The sequence below is a fragment of the Denticeps clupeoides genome, chromosome 4 (assembly GCF_900700375.1).
Source record: "Denticeps clupeoides chromosome 4, fDenClu1.1, whole genome shotgun sequence".
In the NCBI taxonomy this organism is placed as follows: Eukaryota; Metazoa; Chordata; class Actinopteri; order Clupeiformes; family Denticipitidae; genus Denticeps; species Denticeps clupeoides.
The window spans coordinates 33500011-33523447 of NC_041710.1; the positions used below are offsets into that span (position 1 = coordinate 33500011).

At 42.3% G+C, this 23437-nt stretch overlaps 1 protein-coding gene across 4 annotated transcripts; it reads left to right on the forward strand.

Moving 5' to 3' along the window:
• Positions 1-2590: 2590 nt before the first annotated feature.
• vsig10l (V-set and immunoglobulin domain containing 10 like) lies at positions 2591-15392 on the forward strand. 4 transcript variants are annotated; one of them, XM_028977213.1, is made up of 13 exons: positions 2591-2603; positions 2850-3063; positions 3682-4011; positions 4094-4366; positions 4563-4829; positions 5016-5261; positions 5465-5734; positions 7119-7211; positions 7721-7993; positions 8288-8404; positions 8484-8524; positions 8920-9000; positions 14881-15392. In XM_028977213.1, exons 2-13 carry the CDS (start codon positions 2994-2996, stop codon positions 14947-14949), a joined length of 2130 nt encoding a protein of 709 aa, XP_028833046.1. In that variant the 5' UTR covers positions 2591-2603; positions 2850-2993; the 3' UTR covers positions 14950-15392. The 4 variants fall into 4 exon arrangements, with proteins under 4 accessions (XP_028833046.1, XP_028833047.1, XP_028833048.1 ...); XM_028977214.1 differs by having other exon boundaries at positions 7778-7993; XM_028977215.1 differs by lacking the exon at positions 8288-8404.
• Positions 15393-23437: the final 8045 nt, after the last annotated feature.

The window sequence follows — 23437 nt, forward strand, 5'->3', positions numbered from 1 at the left end:
CCACTGTATGTACACCATTACAAATTTAGTCAGCATGGAGGACTTCATTGACGAATCCTTGAAAAACGTTCGGGGCATTAGAGAGCTCCGATGCAGTGCTATATGTATTCCATTCGTCTCCTGCTCACATGCGCACCAGATTGTAAGCACTCCAGAGGTTGAAGAAGAAGGTCGTCCCCCGGAGACGCTTGATGGTTACGGTAATCAGCAGAAAAGTGTAGGAATACCTCATGGTGAGCCCCCTGTAGTCAATGAAACTGGCAAAGGTGGGTGAGCGTAAATGCCTATTATAACCCTGATGCAGACCCCTGTCCTTCTTCATGAAAAAGAATCTGGCAGAGGCGGGAGAGTGTGAACGGCTAATATAACCCTGACACAGGGCCTCGGCGTGGGTGGAACAAAACACAGAGACATACATGTAGGGAACCATGACAAAATGGGGTGTGTGTTCCAGTTTATGTGTGGGTTGTGTGTGCGTAACCATGGCAGTCCTAAAATTATTTGGTGAGCCTGGAGACGCCGCCTCCTTTCCTCTCGCTCCACACGGGCTGAGGCGACCCGCATTTCTTCAGGTAATGGGGACCTCCTGCTGTTGCCCCCAGCAGCTCCGACCCAGCGCCTGAAAGCCCCCACCAATCGATCCCCATGCGCCTCTCCCTGAGGTGGTTGTCCAGGGAGATGGCGAGCGTAATTACCTCTTCTAGGCTCCATCCAGCATCACAACACGCCATCTCCAACTGCAGCTCCGGTGACAAGCCGGCCCGGAACATGGTCGGCAAGCAGTCCTCACCCCAGCCGCTCTCCGCTGCCAGGACCCTGAAGCGCAGCGCCTACTCATTCGCCGGGGATCTGCCTTGCCGGATGGTGTGGAGGCGATGTCCAACGGACCGTCCCTGCCCTGGCTGGTCAAACACCACCTTAAAATGCTGCACAAAGGTTCTCACCTCTTCACCACGCCTCCAGAGTGCCCTGCCCAAGTCCAGTGTTGGTCCTGACAACTGTTGCAGGATGGTGCTGATTATTTCCTGGTGACATCTGTGAAATATAACTCACACCCGAGAAATGAGACCTGAGAATCTCCTCCTGGGAGGTGTGGGGCTGGAGCTGGGGCTGCTCTAACGGGGGACTGGACCAGCCGCTGCTATACTGCGGTGGTGAGTGTGGCGATCTGCTCCCTCTCTGCAGCAACCTCTGCCAGGGAATTGGTCAGGTGACCCAGCTGCTGATGGTGAGCTGCTACCAATTCTTCCAGAGTCATGGAGGGGTGGTCTGAGGGCGAGAGGGAGAGTGAATCTTCTGCCATGCCTGAGTCTGGTTGGCTTAAGGAAGACAATGGACGCGAAGGGACAAGAGAAAAAAAGGTTTATTGTGCAACCAAAACAAAACCAGAGGAATGTCCAAAAAAGCCTGATTATGTTGAGACCGTCAGGGTTGTCCACAGCCACTCCTGCGAGACACTCACACCAGTCAGGCTCATGGCAATACCACCAGTCTCTTTCGAACATTCATATGGGGGGGGGGGGGCGCACCTGACGCTTGTTATCCCGTGAGGATCACTATCCATGCCTAGGGACCCTGAGGAGGGAACGTGTTGAGGAACCCAAAACCCGGAAATGTGACAGCAGACACGGCAAGTGCACACTAGTTAATAGGGGCTTACCAGGGCACCTGCAGCTACACACGATACGCCAACACAGACACACAGTCTAGTACTCCAGGGAAGGTGAGCATGTTGGGGGGGGGGGCGGAGCTGGCACGGACATTTACATTTACTTTTAAGGCATTTGGCAGACGCACTAATCCAGAGCGACTTACAACGTGCTTCCTTATTACCACGGGATGGTAGTAGCCTAGTGGGTAAAACACTCGCCTATGAACTTTACTTTACTTTACTTTACTTTATTTGGCAGACGCTTTTATCCAAAGCGACTTACAATGGGAAGACACCAGCAATTCTCGTTCGATTTCTATAGAATATCAAGTATACAAACTAAGAGCCCTGATAAGGCTTAGACTTGTCATTGAAGAACATGCTCGGAGAGTGTTGGGTGCTAGACTAAGAAAAATTATAATGTATTTATACATTTTGTATTTGTTTGTTAAATGTGTATGCATGTGTATGTGTTAAATTTGTCTGAACCAGAAGACCCGGGTTCAAATCCCACTTACTACCATTGTGTCCCTGAGAAAGACACTTAACCCTGAGTGTCTCCAGGGGGACTGTCCCTGTAACTACTCATTGTAAGTCGCTCTGGATAAGGGCATCTGATAAATGCTCTAAATGTAAATGTAAATGTACAATCAATGAAGTGATCAATTCTGGTTCACTAGGACCCCCAACTATGAGTACAATCTTATTATTCATTCTGTTGTAGTCAAACAATAAGAAGGTTACAAGTTAATCTAAATATTCTCTAAAGAGGAAGGTCTGAAGGTTTGAAAGTGCTCAGTGAGTGAACTGTTCTGACCTCAAGGGGAAGTTCATTCCACCACCGAGGGGCCAAGACAGAGAAGAGTCTAGATGAATGTCTTCCTTTTACCTTCAGCGATGGAGGGACCAGGCGAGCAGTACTGGAGGCTCGGAGTATATGACAGAAATGCATGTAATTAATTAACAACCATAAACGTTATTTAAAGCTAACAAAAATATTGTTTTTTCTCCAATTATGTAAATGTGAAATTTAAGGATGTATATGAATGTTACTGAAACTTTTTTTTATGTTTTACATAGTATATTACATATTCAGTTAATTTATGTTTAAATAGAGGTTTCTTTTCTGTTTTAAGTACACTCTGTGTGCACAGGTGACCAATCTGCCCACTCCTGACTGTGCTCTGCTGCACTACAGGGGCGTGTCAGATGTAACACAACCCGTTGAGCCATCTTCCCCAAGGACGTCTTCACTGCCAACTGCAAAGGAACGGTACAGGAGTCTTTGTTGAGGACGTTGCGGACTTAATGGTAACTCGAGACATTATCGTGGGCTTTTAAAATGCCTCTACACCGCCGCAGTGAGCTGCAGCAGACCTGCCTGGGACTTATCTTCATTTCCATGATTAGAGGTCAGACTTTTTCATTTAACACATTAGGAATATGGTTTAGATCTATAGGCTTATGCAATAACAACATGTAAAATATTACAAAAGTTCTGTCTTGTGGTTCTATGCATTTCTTGTGTAATTATTATCTATGCTAAAATTGTATAGGTTTATACAACCTGTCATGTAAACTAGTACATTGCATATATTAAACTAGTCAACAACTAGTGACCTCAGCACATGCATGTGTTTGTTTTTCCAGTTAACATGAGGGTGGAACATTTAATCTATGTTGAATGGATACACAATATACACTCATAGACCATATGAATAAAGAACAAGAGAAGCTGGCTAGGAAGTCAACATATAGAGAAGGGAGAAGGGAAAGTAAAAAGTTGGCAAAGGAGAATGAACACCGATGATATACTTCGGTTGCTGTTAAAAAAAAAACACAGAAACGGCAGAAAAAAAAACATAAATATAAACATGCTGAATTACACTGTTGATTTACAGAATTCCATACATTTCTTCATAGTCAGTATTTTTGAACCGTCATTTATATTTTTATTTGGTTAACCCGATTTAAATGAACCCAATTGCTAAGGGTTTCAGTTGAACCAAATCTCCTGCTTCTAACCACAGGAAGGAGCTGTAAGCCCAATGTAATGCCCACTGGTTTGTCTGTGGTCAATGCTCTGGTTGGCACCAATTTAACAATGGGCATAATCTACACTGATGCCACAGATCCTCAGGTATCATGGTGGATCGATGTTCTTCCTGTGGCTACATGGACGGTAGGCAGTGTTGGTCAGCCCAGCGTTGCTGCTCAGCACAGAGGAGTGCTGTTCTTGGAGCCGAATGGCTCACTCACCTTCAGGGGTGTGACCCTGAACTACAGCGGAAGTTACACAGTTAAAGTTGTTCAGTCCGGAGTGGGCCAGGGCACTGCCACCTTTACACTTACAGTATATGGTATGAGACACCACCAGTTAATGATTCTAAAAGTCATTCAATTTCTTATCCACCATAAGCTTCTTCTTCATTAATTTCACAGAAATCATAAAGGATGTTTCTTTGCACATGTGGCCAAAATATGCCATTGAGGGCAGCACATATTTAGACTTTTATTACACAACAACGCAAGGAGCAGCCAAAGAGACTAAATGGTTCTTCAACGGAGTGGAGATTATCAATGGTTCTCACAATTCCATCAATGGCAAAAACCTCACAGTAAAGCATCTCAAGCGGTCGGACACAGGCCAATACAGCGTCAGCCTGAGAAACCCTTACAGCTCTGGAACAGCTTACATAAACGTAAAAATTTTGTGTAAGTGTGTTCACTCTTTTTTTTTTCTCAAGAATATTCCTTGTAGAAATTCCTGCTGACTTCCTTTGCTGTGGACATGTTCTCTGGTATTTTTCAGTGACCTGTTCTGCATGATAGAGTCAGCTGAGCACTGAAGGGTTTGTGAGATAAAATTGTAAGATAACCTGATCTTTCTTTGCTCCTCTGGTTTCCTCAGATGGGCCAGGCCAGCCCGTTCTGCAGCTCAATCCCAAAAAAGACTTCTTTGTTTTTGGAGAGTCTCTGTCGCTCATGTGTGGAGCACAGGGGGAACCTTTGCCCTCCGTCTCCTGGATATTCGGTGGGCATGTCCTATCTAGGTCACAGTCTGGAATGCTGAACCTCACAGCTGTACAGACCAACCAGAGCGGGGTTTACACATGCCTGCTGGAAAATGGACAGACTGGACTGCAGCTTATGGAGAACATTACTCTCAAAATATATGGTATTACCAGAAAAATTAAGGAGAGAATAAATAGAGAATGGCGGTTAGATTAAAACAGCCAAAATGCCTACACTGGAAAAAATGATTTGATTTATATCAGTTTGATATACTGCTTTCATCTGCTTGCTTATTAAAATGTCTGTTGATATTGTTTATGATTTATTGAGTGCTTTTATATTTGCTCAGAAAACCCCAAAGGCAGCCCTGCCTGCTCAGTCCTGGCGGTGAATGGAAGCTCTGCCCTGCAGTACCACTGTCAGTGGCCAGGGGGCTCTCCATTGGCAGAACTGTCTTTCCCAACACTTAACCAATCATGTCATGGTAGTGGGAACTTCGTTCTCACTGTCAGCAACACCCAGGGTTTAAATGGAAAGCCAATTTCATGCCTGGCCAAACATCCTCTTCAGCAGAAAAAGTGTGACGTCATAGCAAGTACGAGCCTGTCCTCTTCTAACTGAATAACAAATTAAAAGTGACTGTAACGTCCAAATTCTGGAGTGGACTATCATCACCACCACCAAGTGTAATTTGCTAGCATTTTAAATTATGCACTTGCTGAAATTAAACTATTTTGCTTTTAAGTTATTACTTGATGAATACTTTTATTTGTTTTTCCTCTTTGTTGGTGCCCTAAGGTGAACCAAGCCACTTCTCACCCTCTGTATCAACTGTGGTCAGTCCAAATGGGAACTTGGTTGTGAGCATCACCTGTTATGCTAAGGCCACTCCAGTTGCCATGGTGACCTGGTCCATATCCGGGCATATTGCAATCATATATCATCTGAGCGAGGACAGCACTCATCTCAGCATACTCAACTTCAACCTGAGCACAGTGGGTGTGACTGCCTACACCTGCAATGCTACCAATCCTCTGGGAGTCCAAAGCAAAAACTTCACACTGCTTGGTAGGTGTCTATCAGTACATACATCTTTCACACAAAAGACAGTGGATAAATAGTGAAACAAATATTAATAATAATAATCAACGTAATCTATGGTGGACTGAAGCTGTTGCTCAGGGTGGCCCTGTGTTCAATTAGCTGTGATGGACCTGCAGTTTATTAAGCAGATTGAGTGAATATGGGTGAAAGAAATTTTAATTGAAAATGAATATTTTTGGCTGTATTTAAACAAAGAAAATAGATGCAGTTATTGTGAAGTTGCATCTTGTAGTTAAGCAGCAAACTGTCTGGTTGTCTAAACTTGACAGGGCAAAAGGTTTATGCTGAATGTCCTTCCTCATGTAACCCTCCCCATTTACCCAAGCTGGGTAAACTGGGTTTGAACAAACAGACAATCTCTCTACACCTGCTTGTGTCCTCTGTCATTAAGAAATGCTTAATTGACAATGAAACGGCCTACACATTTCCATGAGTCAATTGTTATTTCCCAAACCCTTCACAAACCACTTTTATCTCCAAGCTGTGACCTCCCCCAAGCAAACAATAAGTATCACCAGTGGGCCATGATGGGAAAGTCTAGTTGGGTGTGCCTGACAACTGTATTCCTGTTTTAGAAGTTCTCTCTGAAGATTGCACAAACCTCAAAGGACAATCTGATTGGTTTGTTGCAACATTTATAGGGCAGTGGTTTGCCAGTTCCAATACCGGTCCGCCAAGGTGCCACTGAGGTGCCACCGTCCCCACACACTGCTCCCCGGGCACCTGTCATGGCTGCCCACTGCTCTCTCAGGGTGATTGGTTAAAAGCTTCACTTTCACTGTCACTACATGGCCAGTATAAAGGAGGTGTTCACACATATTTCGGGAGGTTCTTCTGCCCCAGCTTCTGGGCTATTCTCTTCTCCAACCGGCTTCTCTAAAGTGCAAGATCCTTCTCTAGAGTTTGGCTCCCTGCTCTCTCTTTCTTTCCCTCTCTCTCTTTCTCATTTTCTTTAATTTGGGTCAAATTAGTGCCATTTGGGTTTAATTGGTACCATTTTCCATATAATATTTCCATGTAACTGCAATAGTAATCTACATGTGTTAATAAATTAGAAACTGTTCATTCATGTAATGTCTATTGTGCCATGCCTCTGTATGTCCATGTAACATCAGATGAGCTGAAATACATTGCTGTTCATTAATGGAGTTAGATTAACAGGGTCATAATGCCCAACCTTTGCTGAGTCATTTTCCTGTGTTTTTAACAATACTTTAATTTTAATATATTTCAACTGTTAAAATAATAACATTTGACAGTGAAATTAATGAAGAAGAAGGACCTAACTGTGCATAATTTAGTCTGATGAATACTATGTTAATACCAACCCACTCTATAAATCTCTTAGGTCCTGCAGTTTCCAATGCCAGTTTTGTCATTAACAGTGAGGGAACAGTGGTGATCTTGACCTGGGACATGCCTTCAACCGCCACAATCACAGGTAATATTTGATATCCCTCTGAATTTCTCATTGTTGAGATAAATGATGACCACTGCAGTACTCAGCCCCATGAAAATGAGTGTCAGCATGTTCACAACTTCACTGTTTACATAAAACATGGTAGGTCTCATGCTCTGTCCTGGATGTGCATGGGAAGAGTCAAACTGATATGGGTGTAAATACAGGCAGAGAAAAATAGTTATGTTCTGGACACCTGTAGGAAAAATTAAATTATGGACAATAAGGACATACAGTATTCACCTTTAATACTCTTTAATACTGTAATACAGAAATGTACAAGAATGTGTTGTCTGTACTGTGAGTTTTTGTGCTCAGCCAATTAAAATGCCTCGATAAATCAGAAAATATGTTAACAGCCGTTATCTGAAAAACATAAAATATTAATGCACTGCAGAATGTAAGCTATTTTTTAGCAATCACAAAACAGATAAGTAACATTCTACTGTATGCATAAAAGTGATGTTACCACAATCTCCTGTTTCATCCAGGTTCATTTACAAACACAGTATATTATTTGGTCACTATCCTAATTCTGTGCCTAAAAGCCTTTGAGGTTCAGATGAAGGGACCAGACCTGACGAAGACCAGAAGCCAGAATGGCCGAGCTGCAGACAAATATCGCACAATCCAAGTGGAGCCTGCTTCCTCCAGAAGTGCTAATATCTCGGGGTTTCACCCCAAATTAGTTTACTACATCCGGATTGTACCCATGGTGGGCAATACTGCTGGATTGGTATCAAAGGAACTGAAAATTGGACCAGGTAACAGAAAAAATAAATTGCATTCATAAAAGAAGAGAAAATTGCACAAATTTGAAATGCTGATATCTTGCTTCTGCTGATAGTGATATAAAACTCTAATACCTTGTGTAGTTCTTTCACAGCTTTTCTCTGTCTCGACCAGACAAGAGAATTGCTTACTTTAAACTGTGACCGGGCTCCATTCTTGTCCACATTGGCTGTGTTAAAAGATTGGGGCATAACATTAATCCTGTTAAATCATGTTCCATTCCTAATCTAAATTACTGACTGTGTATATATGTGTTTGTGTGGCAGAGACGATGAGTGGGGCCGCCATTGTAGGTATTGCTGCTGGGATTCCCTGCACTCTACTGGTTTTACTTTCCATTGTTGGCCTCATAGTCTTGTGCATCCGTTCATACAGAAAGAAAAGTATGCAGCATGCAGATATGCAGCTTATTCAGATTTCTTTCACAACTGATTTTGATTAATGAGTATGTGTCTTTAACAGACAGAGAGCCATGTTACCCAGTATGTAAAGCCATAGAAAAGGTAAGGAACATGTGTGTTTTATCGTTATAATTTTTTTTATCCTTTTTTAAAGCTACATTATCTTTCATCCAGTATTTAATTTGAAAGTGAAGTGTTTGTCATTGTGAATCACAGCACAGCACACACAACAAAATGTGTCCTCTGCTTTTAACCCATCACCTTTAGTGAGCAGTGGGCAGCCATGATAGACGGTGCTTTGCTCAGTGGCACCTTTGGCAGTTCAGGATTCGAACCGGCAACCTTCAGATTATGACTTTCCTTACCAGATAGGCCACCAATGCCCAAAAGAAATGTGGCCCTTACAGGACCTTGCTGTTATTAGCACCACCCTCTAAACAGTTGAGCCTCGTTTATCACCCAGGAATTATAATTGTAAATAGTATTGTCTCTCTCAGGTAGCGACAACTGTCCCTGTTGCACCTCATCAACTGCTTCATGGAGAGATGAAACCACCCCCTGACTACAGCATCCACCAGGTAACCCATCACCTCCATCAACCCATCACTGAGCCATGTGATGTGAGATTGTGATGTGAGATTGTAGGAGACTGGGAGTGTAGTTTTATTTCCTTCCCTCCAGACACCTGAAAGCAATAGTGGAAATAAGATTGCATCTGCAAGATGCAAGAAGAAGTACTATGGCGTGCTCTGCACTCTGGTTGCCGGAGAGCGGTCTTGGAGGGTTGCACAGTGTACAACATCTCTGAGAGGCGTTGTGCAACCTATGCCCTACGTGCGCGATCCGGCATGGAGTGTGCATCACTTGATATTTCATGCTCTCCAGACATTCCTGCCACAGCTTCTTTGCTGGCGAATCATCTCTTGTGCCTGTGCTGAGCGAAGGAATCGGGAAGTGATGTGCTTTCGGCTCAGTCCAGGACCAAGGGGTCAGTCTCAGTGATGGGGTCCGTAGAAACCACACTGAAAGCAGAGCGATTCACCTGCTATGGCATCAGACAATGTGTTTCTCCATCGTTCACGGCACACTTCTGTCCTAATTTCACAATGCCACAGTGTCCGTTGCACTGGAGGATGCAACAAAAGCAGTTTGTCCAGACAAGTTGACCCAGGCACTGGCAGCAATTGGCCTGGGGGTCATGCAATCATACCGAGCATTTCTTCACTTATTGTGTCATCTGATGGCAGGTGTGGTTAGTCCAATTTCTGCCTAACACATGCAGGAATACCTTAAGACATCTCCCATTGGCACCGGGGAGAATCTTTTGACCAGTTATAATCACCATAGAGCCTTGCACCATGTGTGCACTGCACCTTCTTTTACCCAACGTCCCTGCTCAAGATTTTAGTCATGCCCCCTACAGGCCAAATTCTGGGGCTTCCCATGTACCTCACTGTTGGAGTCCTCACCCTCCATCCACCCCAGCCAGTGTCCTTTCCTTCCACCAGACACACTGGTCTCCAAAAGTTTTTTCAAAGTGTGCGCAGGTTGCACTAGAGCTACTCCAGAAAAAGGAGTACAGATTCTGGACAATTGGCTTGTGCAGTCATCCTGTTAAGATCACGTTATTTCAGAGATGCCTGCAGCGACTTCGGCTGTGTCTGTTACGCAACAGACACGCAGTAATGAAAGTCACACAACCCTGGCAAGGTTGTCTCAGGTACTTTTTCTCACTCGTGGTGTCCCCCTCGGCTCTCTGCCAGGTCGGTGAGAAGTTGGATTGCTCACATAAACAACGTGGAGCTGATTGTGGTGCTTCTGACCGTGAGCCACTTTCAGAAAGTGCCACAGGTCAAGAATGTGCTGGTCCATACTCACAACATAATATTTTTTTTTTATATCAACCACCAGAACCTCAGAACCTACTGGAATGGGCGAAGTTATTGTTTTTGTCATTGTGACAGCACAGTACACGATGCACACAACGAAATGTGTCCTCTGCTTTTATCCCTTCAGCCTTGGTGAGGAATGAGCAGCCATGAAAAGGGATGGTGCTTCGCTCACAAGGACAATTTTTATGTGCTTTTCCTCCCCTTCCTCTACCGTGGAGGACACTGTGCAGGGTGCTGGACTGCGGCCACAGCCTGCAAGGGCCTGGTTCACTTGTGGTGGAGGCTTCGTGCCGGCTGCCCCAATTTGCTGGCTCAAATAGAGAGGAGGATTCATCCCAAATATCTGAAACTTTGGGTGTGGCCTTTAAAACTACCTTTCTCTGCCCAATAAGGTTGACGGAAGTTTCGGCAGACCAGCAGAACATTCGATCTGAGTTATGTCTTGTTAGATCTCTGTGTTCATACATTAACAGAACTCCATGCTTTCGTACCATGGACCAGTTGCTTGCTTAAGCGGTGCATGCAGTGGGTTTGACTCTGTCTAGACACTTATCACATTGGGTCGTGGTGGCAATTGCCGTTGGGACTTGAGACGTGCAGTGCCTGGTGTTCATTGTCACATGACACCTGCTCTGGCAACATATGTGGAGTTTGCCCTGTGACGTGTGTCACGTTCCTAAGTCTAGGGGTCTCAGAAACGCAACAAGGGTGTGGAGAGGAGGAGGTCCCTGTTACACATGCAACCAAACAAACGATACAAACAGTGCTTTTATTTACAGTGTGCTAACAGGTTTAATAAGACAGAAGACTCAGGACAGCTAACCAACATCAAAACAGCTTAATGGAAGGGATGGGATAACAGCAGGGATAACTAAAACACGTACAAGTTACCAAAAATGGCACATGACAGGCTAACAGCTAACAGGCTAACAACAAAGGGTCTATCACACAACGAAACAAGAAACACGAATGAGATCCCCAACGGAGCTCTATGCAGATCTCCGTGGACCCTGGGGACCTCCCAAAAGCATAAGGGCCTAGCAGACCCTGGGGACCCCCCGAAGACCATCTGAAGTCTTTAAATAGGTGGAGGTGACCAATGGCAGATGGAGCTGGTAGGCCTCAACTCCTCCCACGAAGTAAACCTAAAAGGGACAGGACGCAAAAACACAGCCAAACACACAGAACACGTGGGAGCATACGTCCAGGGACGTAACACCCCCACCACCAAATATCAACCCTTCGGTTGATCCAAGAGTGCACAAGATAAAGCATTGGCCCTCAAAATACAATATCTGCACTATTCAACGAATCTCACATTTTTTTCGAAGGTCCAAAAACAAGCAGTGGACAACAAATTTGTATACTCAAAATCAAAAATGGTGGTGGTTGTAAAATAGGGCAAAACTTAAGCAAACTATGATCCAATGAAATATTTCCCCCACTTCCACAGAAATACAAAAATGGCAGTGATTGGGAAAAATAATAGGGCAAACTGGGCACTCCACACTGCTCTTGGGGACTAATAACCTAAGAGACAGTAGGCCCACAAACAGACGCACCGCCATACAACAGTCGTCCTAGACTTAACCCGAACGGGAGCTTTACACAAAAGCACACTCAGTGCTTACTCTGGTACTTAGTCACGTTCCATTCCAACCTGCTGCTCCAACTTTCTGAGCTCAAGCTCATGCTGACACTCCAGTTGGCAAAAGCTGAAGCTCCTGCTTCATCTTGCAAGCCCGTAGTTACGGTATTCGCATTCTGGACAAACTCTCGCTGAATCAAGCCACTCACGCTTCTCCAATGAGCACTCACAGATTTTTACATCCGCATCAGAGTCACTCGCCGGATCGGCAGAAATGCTTGACGAGAGCACATCAGCAAGCAGGGCTGGGAAAAACGTTCCTATTGACCAACACACTCCACAACTGAAACAGTGTATCCTTCCGCCGAAGAACCTCACTACTGAGAGTGAGCGAACACCACACGGCAATTCAAACAGTGTCTCTTTTAAACACTGTGCCGAACGAATGCAGAAGGAGCACTAACGAATGTCCACAAATGATACAAACACAGCCACCACACACAAAATGCATCTTGTGCTAACTTTAGACCCACACCTGTGTACACAACCAGATCAACTGCCCCACACAAACTTGTATGCCAAAAACAAAAAGCTGAATACTAACAACCACCCAAGCCTACACAAACTCCTCTCCACCGAACGTATACCTGAGGCCACAAACACAACAGCAAAATTGCAAATCCAGTCCTAAACATGCCTAACACAAGCTACCTTAACCTATCTGCTCTTCGGAGGGTACCGATTGGAGGCAACTTTGAACGCCGAACGTCACCCCGGTCAGACTCAAGCTGAGGCTGTCCGTGTGACGGCGTACCCCCACCCGGAGTAGCTCCAAAAGAAAGAAAGGAAAAATAACAAAGCAAAATAACAAGTGGTGCTCTGCAGGGAGGGCATTGCCACAGCAAAGACCCCAAGAGACACCCTAACTTACCGGATATATGATTCTGCTCACAAACACCAAACCAAGGAAAAAACATCCTGGACGAGCCGCCATTTGTCACATCACTATTCCTAAGGGGTCTCAGTAACACAACAAGGGTGTGGAGAGGAGGAGGTCCCTGTTACACATGCAACCAAACAAACGATACAAACAGTGCTTTTATTTACAGTGTGCTAACAGGTTTAATAAGACAGAAGACTCAGGACAGCTAACCAACATCAAAACAGCTTAATGGAAGGGATGGGATAACAGCAGGGATAACTAAAACACGTACAAGTTACCAAAAATGGCACATGACAGGCTAACAGCTAACAGGCTAACAACAAAGGGTCTATCACACAACGAAACAAGAAACACGAATGAGATCCCCAACGGAGCTCTATGCAGCTCTCCGTGGACCCTGGGGACCTCCCAAAAGCATAAGGGCCTAGCAGACCCTGGGGACCCCCCGAAGACCATCTGAAGTCTTTAAATAGGTGGAGGTGACCAATGGCAGATGGAGCTGGTAGGCCTCAACTCCTCCCACGAAGTAAACCTAAAAGGGACAGGACGCAAAAACACAGCCAAACACACAGAACACGTGGGAGCATATGTCCAGGGACGTAACACGTGTGACATGTGCTGTGTTGCTTCCCGCCAGACATGACACTGTGCAGGAGGATTCCTTGTGACTGCGCTGGTAGTCATCTTCCACTAATGCTTTCAGCACCGCCCTGGCGGTATGGAGGAAAGGAAATAGAATGCTGGTTACATGCATAACGTGGTTCTCTGTGGAAGGGTCTTTGGCCACTTGGAATGGGCTAGAATGCAATAAACAGAATTAAGTATTTTTACTCGTGGCACCAGACAGGGATGTTTGCTATCCCCTCTTCTTTATGCTCTGGGATGGTCACTGTACATGGAATTCTGAGGGGGAAGAGTGAACAAAAAACTGCTCCATATGCTGACGGCATGCTGATCCTATAACTAGCGTACCAAAAATTCTTAGTCTGTTGGCTGACTTTGATAAAAAAAAAAATATCAGGATACAAATTAAGTGAACTTAAGTAAACTGTGCAGCAACAAATATAAGACTTCAGTCATTTCCATTTAACAATTTTTTTTTATTTAACCCTAACATAATTTAAATTGAAATATCTAGGTATTTGGATTACACAATTTTAAAGACCTATTTAAAGCCAACTCTTCTCCATTAATCCAATAGTGTGAAGCAAGACCTTGTAGGGGTCACCTACCAATGTCACTAGATAGGAGTTTATATATCATTTAAATTTATGCCCCACCTTACTTTTTATACCTGTTTCAGTGTATCCCCACAAACCTAACAAAACATTATTTTTCTTGACCCTATGGTAAAGAAAAAAATCTTAATCAATTCCATGACTAAGTTGATATCCAGTAGGTAAAGACAGATTGCAGTACTGCAGTCTTTCGTTGCCTAATTCCCAATATTATTATTGGTCTGCCAATATAAGAATTATGGAAGGACTCTCTGCTAATGATCTGTTGCTGGTCCTAGAAAGGCAATCGTGCCTCACTTCCTTGTATTCCTTACTTTGCTATTAAATCCATTTCTTAATCCTGTGGTTAAATATTCATCTAATATTCCGTTACGATGTGGACTCAATTCAGAAGGACTTTTTCACTCTTTCACCCTTTCCACATACGTCAAATTTTAGAATTTAATCCCTGCTCAAAAGGGTTAATCCGATCAATCTACACTTTACTAAATTCACAAAATCTGTAAACCTTGACTATTCAAAGGGCCAATGGGAGGAAGACTTGGAAGAGGTACTGTCTGGTGAGATGTGGAGTGGGGTCACATCTCAAGTTCAATTTGCTTAAGGCACAAGGTCATTCAGTTTAAGGTCTTACTTTCTGTTACACTGGCCTAAATATACATTGGCCAAATGTATATTAAATGTTATGCCACATGGGGATTAATGTAAACCAAAACCAAAACAATGTTTTAGTTGTGTCACTCACTTCATAATTTCTTCTCCACAAACCTTCACCTGAAAAAAATTACATTTCACAGCGTCCTACTCAGAGACCTGGCCAGCGTCCCTCAGATGCGTCCCCTGTGAGGATGGCCACAACCGTGTAACATGTACTGCAGTCACCACTGGTCACAATCAGTTAGGATTATAAAATATTGGTTGCATCTGTATATGAACAGTATAACCAATTGTACAGGTATTGTTTGTTTAAATATGGTAATGTTTAATCCTTTTAACGTAATATTTACATATTTATTTTATTATTATAAATAAAACAAATACATTCAGTAATACATTCAGGAAAATATTGTAATCTTAATATTTGGAATCTGTTTTCTTATTTCCCAAAATAAAAAATGTGTTATTAGATATAATGATTAATTCATTTATGTACAGGTATTTATCTGTTTTATCATTTTTCACTCACATCTCCTTAAGCTTAAAGTTAAGTGATTGTCACATGTGATACACAGCAGCACAGCACACGGTGCACACAGTGAAATTTGTCCTCTGCATTTAACCCATCACCCTGAGTGAGCAGTGGGCAGCCATGACAGGCACCCTGGGAGCAGTGTGTGCTTTGTTCAGCGGCACCTCAGTGGCACCATGGTGGATCAGGATTCGAAACGGGCAACCTTCTGATTACGGGGCCGCTTCCTTAACCGCTAGGCCACCACTGCCCCTAGTGGTTAGGACAGTCATAACACAGACAATACGTCAAATGGTCAACCTTTATTATAATCTTTGCTCACACATTGAAATTAGCTTCACAGCTAATGGTATCATAAGTTGCCTGATTTCTAGACGGGATGGAACATGGGTTGGCAACCTTTAACACTCAGGGAGCCATTTGCATCAGGTTTCCACATGAGAGAAACCACCGGGAGCTTCAAATATATAAAAAACAGCCTAGTGTGTTGCTTTTTTATTATTCTTTGTTCCATGCTAATTTTTTCCAACTACTTCTCAAAATTGTATAAATTCAGTTTTACCAAAGAAAATTTGGGATTTGGGACGGAAGTGACAGGGTTTCAGTTTTGATGAGGTATACTCCTAAAATAAATACCGGGATGGACAACAGCAGAACCTTTTTTAAATTGGAAAAATTGAAACGTTTTTCAGGTCTGACTTTTGATATGTTAGACTTAACCTTCTCTAAGGCCTTTTTCTCTAACGCCTTCTCTTTTTCCAACAGCTCCAGATCACTCTCCAACATTTTGATCTTTTCCTTGGCTGTCTTCAGATCATTCTTCAAATGTTCAGTATTCATCTTTGCTTTACTAAGTGCTTCTTCTTTCAAGCTAAGTGCTTCTTCTTTCAAGCTAAGTGCTTCATCTTTCATGCTGAGCATATGGATCAAGTAGTTTATTGATGTATTGTCACGTGCCAGAAACTTAAATAAATCATTTCCATTAATTTTAACTGATTGATCCTTTCCATTACTTTTTACCACCTGGTACATTTCTGCATTGTGTTCTGTTTTCAGTTACACAATGTTGTTATCATATGCTTCAAGGTTTCTTTTTTCCATATTGAACTTTTATTAATATAGTTCATTAGGTCATTGTTTAAATAGTTACTGCTTAGTAACTAATTTAGTAACTGTTTTTTTAAATAACTGGCCTTTAACCTATCACAGTAGGTTATCCATATGAAGAATATTATTCTCAAATAGTACAATGACATTTTGAATAATAATTTACAATTAATAAAGAAACTGTCCTTGGAAACTGAGTAATATTCTCTGTGTAATATTTCTAAAGAATTTCAAGGCCTGCAATATTCCTAGATGTTCAAGGCTTTTCCTAAAACCTTCCTCTACTTGCTTTGCTTGCTAATTGATGCTGTCGTCACTCGTTAGCAGCCTCATTTAACAGCAGTCACTCTCTCTGCATCTGTGAATAACTCCATCCTATCTTGCATTACCCTGTCCACTCACGTTGAATTTGGGAAAAATATGTCTTCTTTATTAAATGTTTATCTGTATGTAGTCTGCACTTTAATGCAAGCTCAATTGCAACTTGTATTGTATGCTCGTTTTTTTTTTTTTTTTACATCCTGAAAATTGTATAGTTTTTTCACAGACTTAAAAAAGGATGTATATCACATAACAATAATATTTTAACTTAATACTAGAGTTTGCTCAGTGTTGCAGAAAATCAACTGAAGATGTGCTTTACACACATCTCCCATCCAATAACTTAACCTAAGATAAGCATCCAAGATCAGACCAGATTGGGCGTTCCTCAGGTGGGATGGTCATAAGTGATGACTTGATGACTAGATTTCTGACATTTTGAGGGATGTAATCAGTGAAAAAACATTATGAAGTCTCCCATCTAAGAACTAAATCAAGCCAACCCTGCTAAGCTAAAAAAATCAGACAATATTTGGCATTCATCAGGTGATATGACGATAAGTAATGCCTGTCCTAAAAAGTCTGACAATTATGTGGAAAAAATAATAAATTTAGGAAGTCCTCCATAAGCTTCCAAGATTGGAGCAGAATGAGCATTCTAAAGGTAGTTGGCAATAAGCAATACCTGTCTTCAAATGTCAGACATTTCAAGGATGGCAAGGAACATCATTTTGCGATCATTAAATCGCATGATCTGATATTGTGAAGCGCGGCGCTACACTTGTGAACCTGGAAGCATGCCATGTGACTGTGACTCCTGTATTACTAACAAACTGAAGGCTTGTTTCATTTGATATAGAAAAAAAAATGTATTCCCTCCTCACTAGGCTATTCCTGATTCAGTAACATCCGAAAAAAAATATATACAAGGAGAATTCCCACTCTTAAAACACCTCCACCAGCGAGTGCATACTTGGCCATCTAGCTCCAAGGCCCACCCCTTCCATATTTCTGATTGGCTTAAGGGCTAGGTGGCGTGGTGGAGGGTTAAAGCTGCAACTCTCTCAGATCTAGTGTTGGGTCACTGGGAGAACCTGATTTTTTTTTTTATTCGATTTTGCTGCCATGTCAGTACGCCGGAGATCCGGCATGGCGACTGAATGTAAAGCAGCCGTGCGCCTGGGTGCCAACTGACTGCTCTTATGGAATCCTGATCAATCCAGTCTAACTGGTTTCAGCTGGGATGGACCAGTAAAGTAGAGTTTGGTGCTACATTTACATTTACAGAATTTACCAGACGGCCTTATCCAGAGCGACTTACAATCAGTAGTTACAGGGACAGTCCCCCCCCTGGAGAAACTCAGGGTTAAGTGTCTTGCTCGGGGACACAATGGTAGTAAATGGGGTTTGAACCTGGGTCTTCTGGTTCGTAGGCAAGTGTATTACCTACTAGGCCACTACCACCCTCTTTGATACACAAAGTTCTGTCCTAGGTCAGTTACTATTTTATACATGTTACCTTTAGGTGACGTCATTCTCAAACACGGTATTAGCTTTCTTTGCTGCGCTGAAGACACACATTTGTATTTATCAGCAATGCCAGACGAGAGGCAGCAGCTGAACAGAATAGAGAATTCTGAAGATCTTTAGACAGTGGATGCTCACCAACTTTCTCCTGTTAAACCCTGATAAGACAGAAGCTCTCGTACTTGTGTCTCAAGCAGCCAGACATAAGCTGGCTGATTACATCATAACCCTGGATAGCCTTTCTATTTCACCAAGTACAGAAGTCTAGGTGTCCTCGTTGATGCAGGTCTCTCATTTGTTTCGCATATAGATAATATCACTAGGATAGCATTCTTTCACCTTAGAAATATTGCAAAAATAAGAAACATCATCTCAATGCACGATGCAGAAAAGTTGGTCCATGCCTTTATTACATCAAGGTTAGATTACTGCAACACATTACTGTCTGGATGCTCTAGTAGGTGCATTGTTAAATGCCCCACCACGCCCCCTGCCATCAATGGGTGCTACTGGTACCAAAAGTACTGAGAGTCACAGCTGGGAGCAGATCCTTCTCCTATAGAGCTCCGCAGTTGTGGAACGGCTTGCCAGTCAGTGTTCAGGGCTCAGATACAGTCTCAGTGTTTAAATCCAATCTGAATACCTATCTGTTTTCTCTGGCCTTCTGTTAAAGTCCCATACACAGTGTCATTTATTAAGTCCACTTTATCACACAGTCACCATGTTAGACACAGACAGTGTTAAATTCACCTTAGTTAGGCTGTCCTAGTTAGGGTACCAGGTCACTGTTGCACAAATATACCACTATAACTACATATTTCAGTATCAGAGACTAAGACTATACAAAGATGGACCACAGCAGAACCTTTTTAAAATTGGAAAAATGTAAATGTTTGACAGGATGGACTTTTGATCCTTTAGCCTTATCTTTCTCCAAGGCCTTTTTCTCTAACGCCTTCTTATTTTCCAACGGCTCCTTGCTCCTCAATGCCAGATCACTCTCCAACATTTTGATCTTTTCCTTGGCTGTCATCAGCTCATTCTCCAAATGTTTAATATACAAATTTGCTTTCCAAAATGCTTATTCTGTAAAGCGTTGAAAATATGGTTGATTGTGGTTACCTGGCAGTAGATTAAATAAATAATTTCCATTAAGTTTACTTTCTTATTCCTCCTGTCCATGTACACTATTTTTTACAATATGCTATATTGTTTCATCGATATGCTGTCTTCAGATGCAAACCATTGTTATCATCTACTCCAATTTTTCTATTTTCTATATTTTTTTAAAATATTGCTGAAATATTGCTTCTTTTGTTTAAAGAGATACTTCTTATTGTTCTTCAAATAACTGGTCTTTAACCTATCACAGTAGGTTATCCATATGAAGAATATTACTCTCAAGAAGTGGAATGACATTTTGAAGAATCAGTTACAATTCATAAAGGAAACTGAAAACTGTCATTGGAAACTGAATAACTAAGAATATTCTCCGTGTCATATTTCTAAAGAATTTCAAGGCCTGCTATATTCCTAGATGTTCAAGTCTTTTCCTAAAACCTTCCTCTACTGTTGCTTTGCTTGCAAATGATGTCATCCTCACTCGTTAGCAGCCTCATTTAACAGCAGTCTCTGCATCTGTGAATAACTCCATCCTATCTTGCATTATTGGAATTCCATAATTATGCTCCTGCGGTGAAAGGGAAGTCCACTGTTTGTCCTTGTCCTCAGGGCTGTGGCTTCCACAATAAAGAGAGTCATGAGGCATGCCCGGTCTGCCTCGGAATTGGCCACGCTACACTGGCGCTGTCCTAGTCCGGAGTTGTGAATTCTGTTGTCAGTTCAGATGGGCGATGCCGGAACGGCACATGATTTTTGTCGAGCACACGCTGGGGCGAGCCCCAGTCTACGAGCATGAATCTTCTGACGAGAAAGACGGGGGACGGCTCCCCACTATGCAGCCGACCCCTGGTGCTGCAGGGGTTTGTCAGGGTGACTGGGAGACATCCTTCCTCGCCCTGTTTTGTCGGGTGGCTGCCAAGCTGGAGGTGGGAGGGAAGTCCACTCCACCTCCAGCTTTTTTTCGGTCCACTGCTCTGATGTCCACACAACATTGTTTGCCGTTATTATCAGACTTTATTATTATCCTGGTCCAAGCCATAATTTTTCGAGCAGATTGTCCAGTTATCTACAACATGACATGATCGTCTGACCGAGAGTTTTTTTCTGCTGTTTGTGGCTTCAGAGTAGTGCAGACAGAACAGACTACTTTTCTGCTCATTGTATGTATGTGAACCACATTTCTTTTACATCCTGATGATGACTTATATATATATACACACACACACTCACACATACACACACACACGCACACATATATGTGTGTGTGTGTGTGTTTGTGTGTGAATAAGTCATTATCAGGATGTATAAGAAAATGTGGTACATCAGACCATGACACCATTGTTCTGATGCTCATGATCCTACTGCACTCAAATAAATGATTTGTTGGGTTAATTCAATTATGACACCTATGTTAGTGGTGGGCGGATCGATCCAAAATATCGATAGTATCGATACCAAGTTGGTATTGATATTGGATCGATACAAGGACGATGGGATCGATACTCCCTCTCTTTTACTTACAGTGCGAATGTTCCATCAGAAATTAAACTTGCTGGTACAAATACCTCCCACATCAACGTGGCGCTAAGCAGACTCATGCATCCATTGTGTTGTCATGTGTTTGCTTAAGCACCACTCCTGCCTCCACAACTGCAAGCTGTTTAATCTGTGTGGGGTCTGACCCTGACAGACCCACAGACCCACACCCCCGACCCAGAGGCAGAGGTCATTGGTAGAGGCCTTTCAGTATGGCAAAGAATATCCAGGTAGATGAATGGTGATGAACAATATTTTTGTCTTCTTTGCCCTTATTTGATATTCATTTTCAAAGTGCAACTGCTCATTTGTTACTTCAGCCAACTCAGAAGTATAAATTATGTAAATAAAGTATAAGAGTATACCATATTTCATATAATATGTTTTTCCCATTCAAACATGCTATTTAAATAAATGCATTTTACTGGAACTGAAACAAATGTACTGAATGTAGTTGGTTCAGATTTTATTTAATATAATTAGCCTTTTGTGTTAATTGTGAAAGGGATAATTTATCAAGCAATTTAAACTACAAGTTGATGTACTACATAGCTAATTATTTGTATTATTATTATAAGAGCAGTGGAGATTATGGGAGATTATGAGGAGGCTGGCAGAAATGATTGTGAAGGACCTGCAACCTCTTTCCATGGTGGAAGATGACGGCTTTAGGAATTTTGTGAGGACACTTGACCCACGGTACAAAATTGTGCTTACAACTGACATGTGGACATCAAGAGCCACAGAGGCATATTTAACAGTGTCATGCCACATCACAGATGAAAACTGGCAAATGCTGCCATACATGCTAGAAACGTGCTTTGTTACCGGACAACACACTGCAGACAATATTTGCTCACTGTTAACCAACATTGCAGAAAAATGGGGCATAACAAACAAGATTTTAGCTGTGATAACTGATAATGGCGCCAACATGGTTGCTGCTGTTCGCAAAACACGTTGGGCACACTACCCATGTTTTGCACACACTTTGAATTTGGTAGTGAAAGACTCTTTCAATGCTCACCCTGACTTGATTGAGATTCAGCAAAAAAGCAGCGCTATTGTTTCTTTCTTTCACCATAGCACTAAAGCTACTGAGAAGCTCAAAGAAATTCAGAAGCAGCATAAGTTCCCTGAACAAAAACTTATTCAAGCTGTTGAAACAAGGTGGAACTCTGTATTCTACATGTGGGAGAGACTGTCTGAGCAGAAGGAGGCAGTTACCACAGCCCTGTCATCAGTCTCTCCCTCATTGCACTGAGACCATTTGAGGAAGCGACCAAGGAGATATCAGCTGAAAAACATGTTTCAGTATCAAAGGTGATCCCCCTGGTGTCACTCCTTCTCAGAACCTGTGCAGCTTCCGTGCACCAGGGCAGCAAGCTGGCTGCTTAGCTGTTAGTCCAATGTCAGGGCTGTTGAAACGTTTTATGGTCTTGCTGTTAGCTCCTACCTGGACATTAGGTTTAAAAAACTGGGATTCCGCAACGTTCCGCAGGTAAAAACCCGACTTATCACTGAAATGCAGTCAGTCAGTCAGCCCTCTGCACCTACATCATCTGCATTAAGCTCAAGCTCTGCCACCAGCTCTGCCCCAGCTCCTGCAACTGCTTCATGCTACATCAGTGCCTGCTGAAAGGATTTTTTCTACAGCAGGACAGTTAATAAGTCACAGGCGATGTGCAATAAAAGCAAAACATGTGAACATGATACTGTTCTTGAACAAGAACCTTTAAGCAAAATCTATGTTCTGCCTAGGAGGGATGCTTCTGGGAATCTTTCTTAAAACTCAAGGATTTGGGAGCTGTTCAGTGTTGTTTATTGTATTTTAACTATTTATTTAGTAAATTTCCTATTTAGGAAATAGGTAATTGAAGGTAGAAATGTTAAGTAAGTAAAACTTAATTAAAAATATTTAAATTTTATATTTGTTTTATAGCATTTTTTGTGGAGTGATATTTTTGTATCCTTGTTTATTTAAAAAAGGGAAGACGTTCAAAGAATGGAGAATTAGTATTTATTTTTGTATTCTATTAGCCAAAAAAGTTTAAATTTGTGTGAGTGAAACTTTTGTGCAATCTCTTTATTACTAAAAGAATTAAACAATCCACACGTGAAAAAATATTTTGTTTCTGTTCTATTGTTACCTTTTATTGTAATAATAAAGTATTTTCTATTTACCTAGAAACTCGAATTCTGTCCATGGTTTTTTACTAAACAATAATCTAAAGGAAAACTAACACTTAAATATCAAAAACATTAATTCAGATATAGCAATTTAATGATGTATCCACCGTCGTTATTAAAAAGTACCGGTATCGGCGATACTGGCCCTGTATTTACTTGGTATCGGATCGATTTGAACCACTAACACCACTAACCTACATCCACATGCATACATGTGTGTATGTAAACGGATACTCTGGACATATTTATGACATTTTCTGGATGAGTTGACCAGGAGAGGTCGCGCTGGACCAACGCAACCTGGGCCCGCTTCTCGCCCGGTCAGCATTTGAAACAGACTGCTGAATTATGGCGAGTAAGAA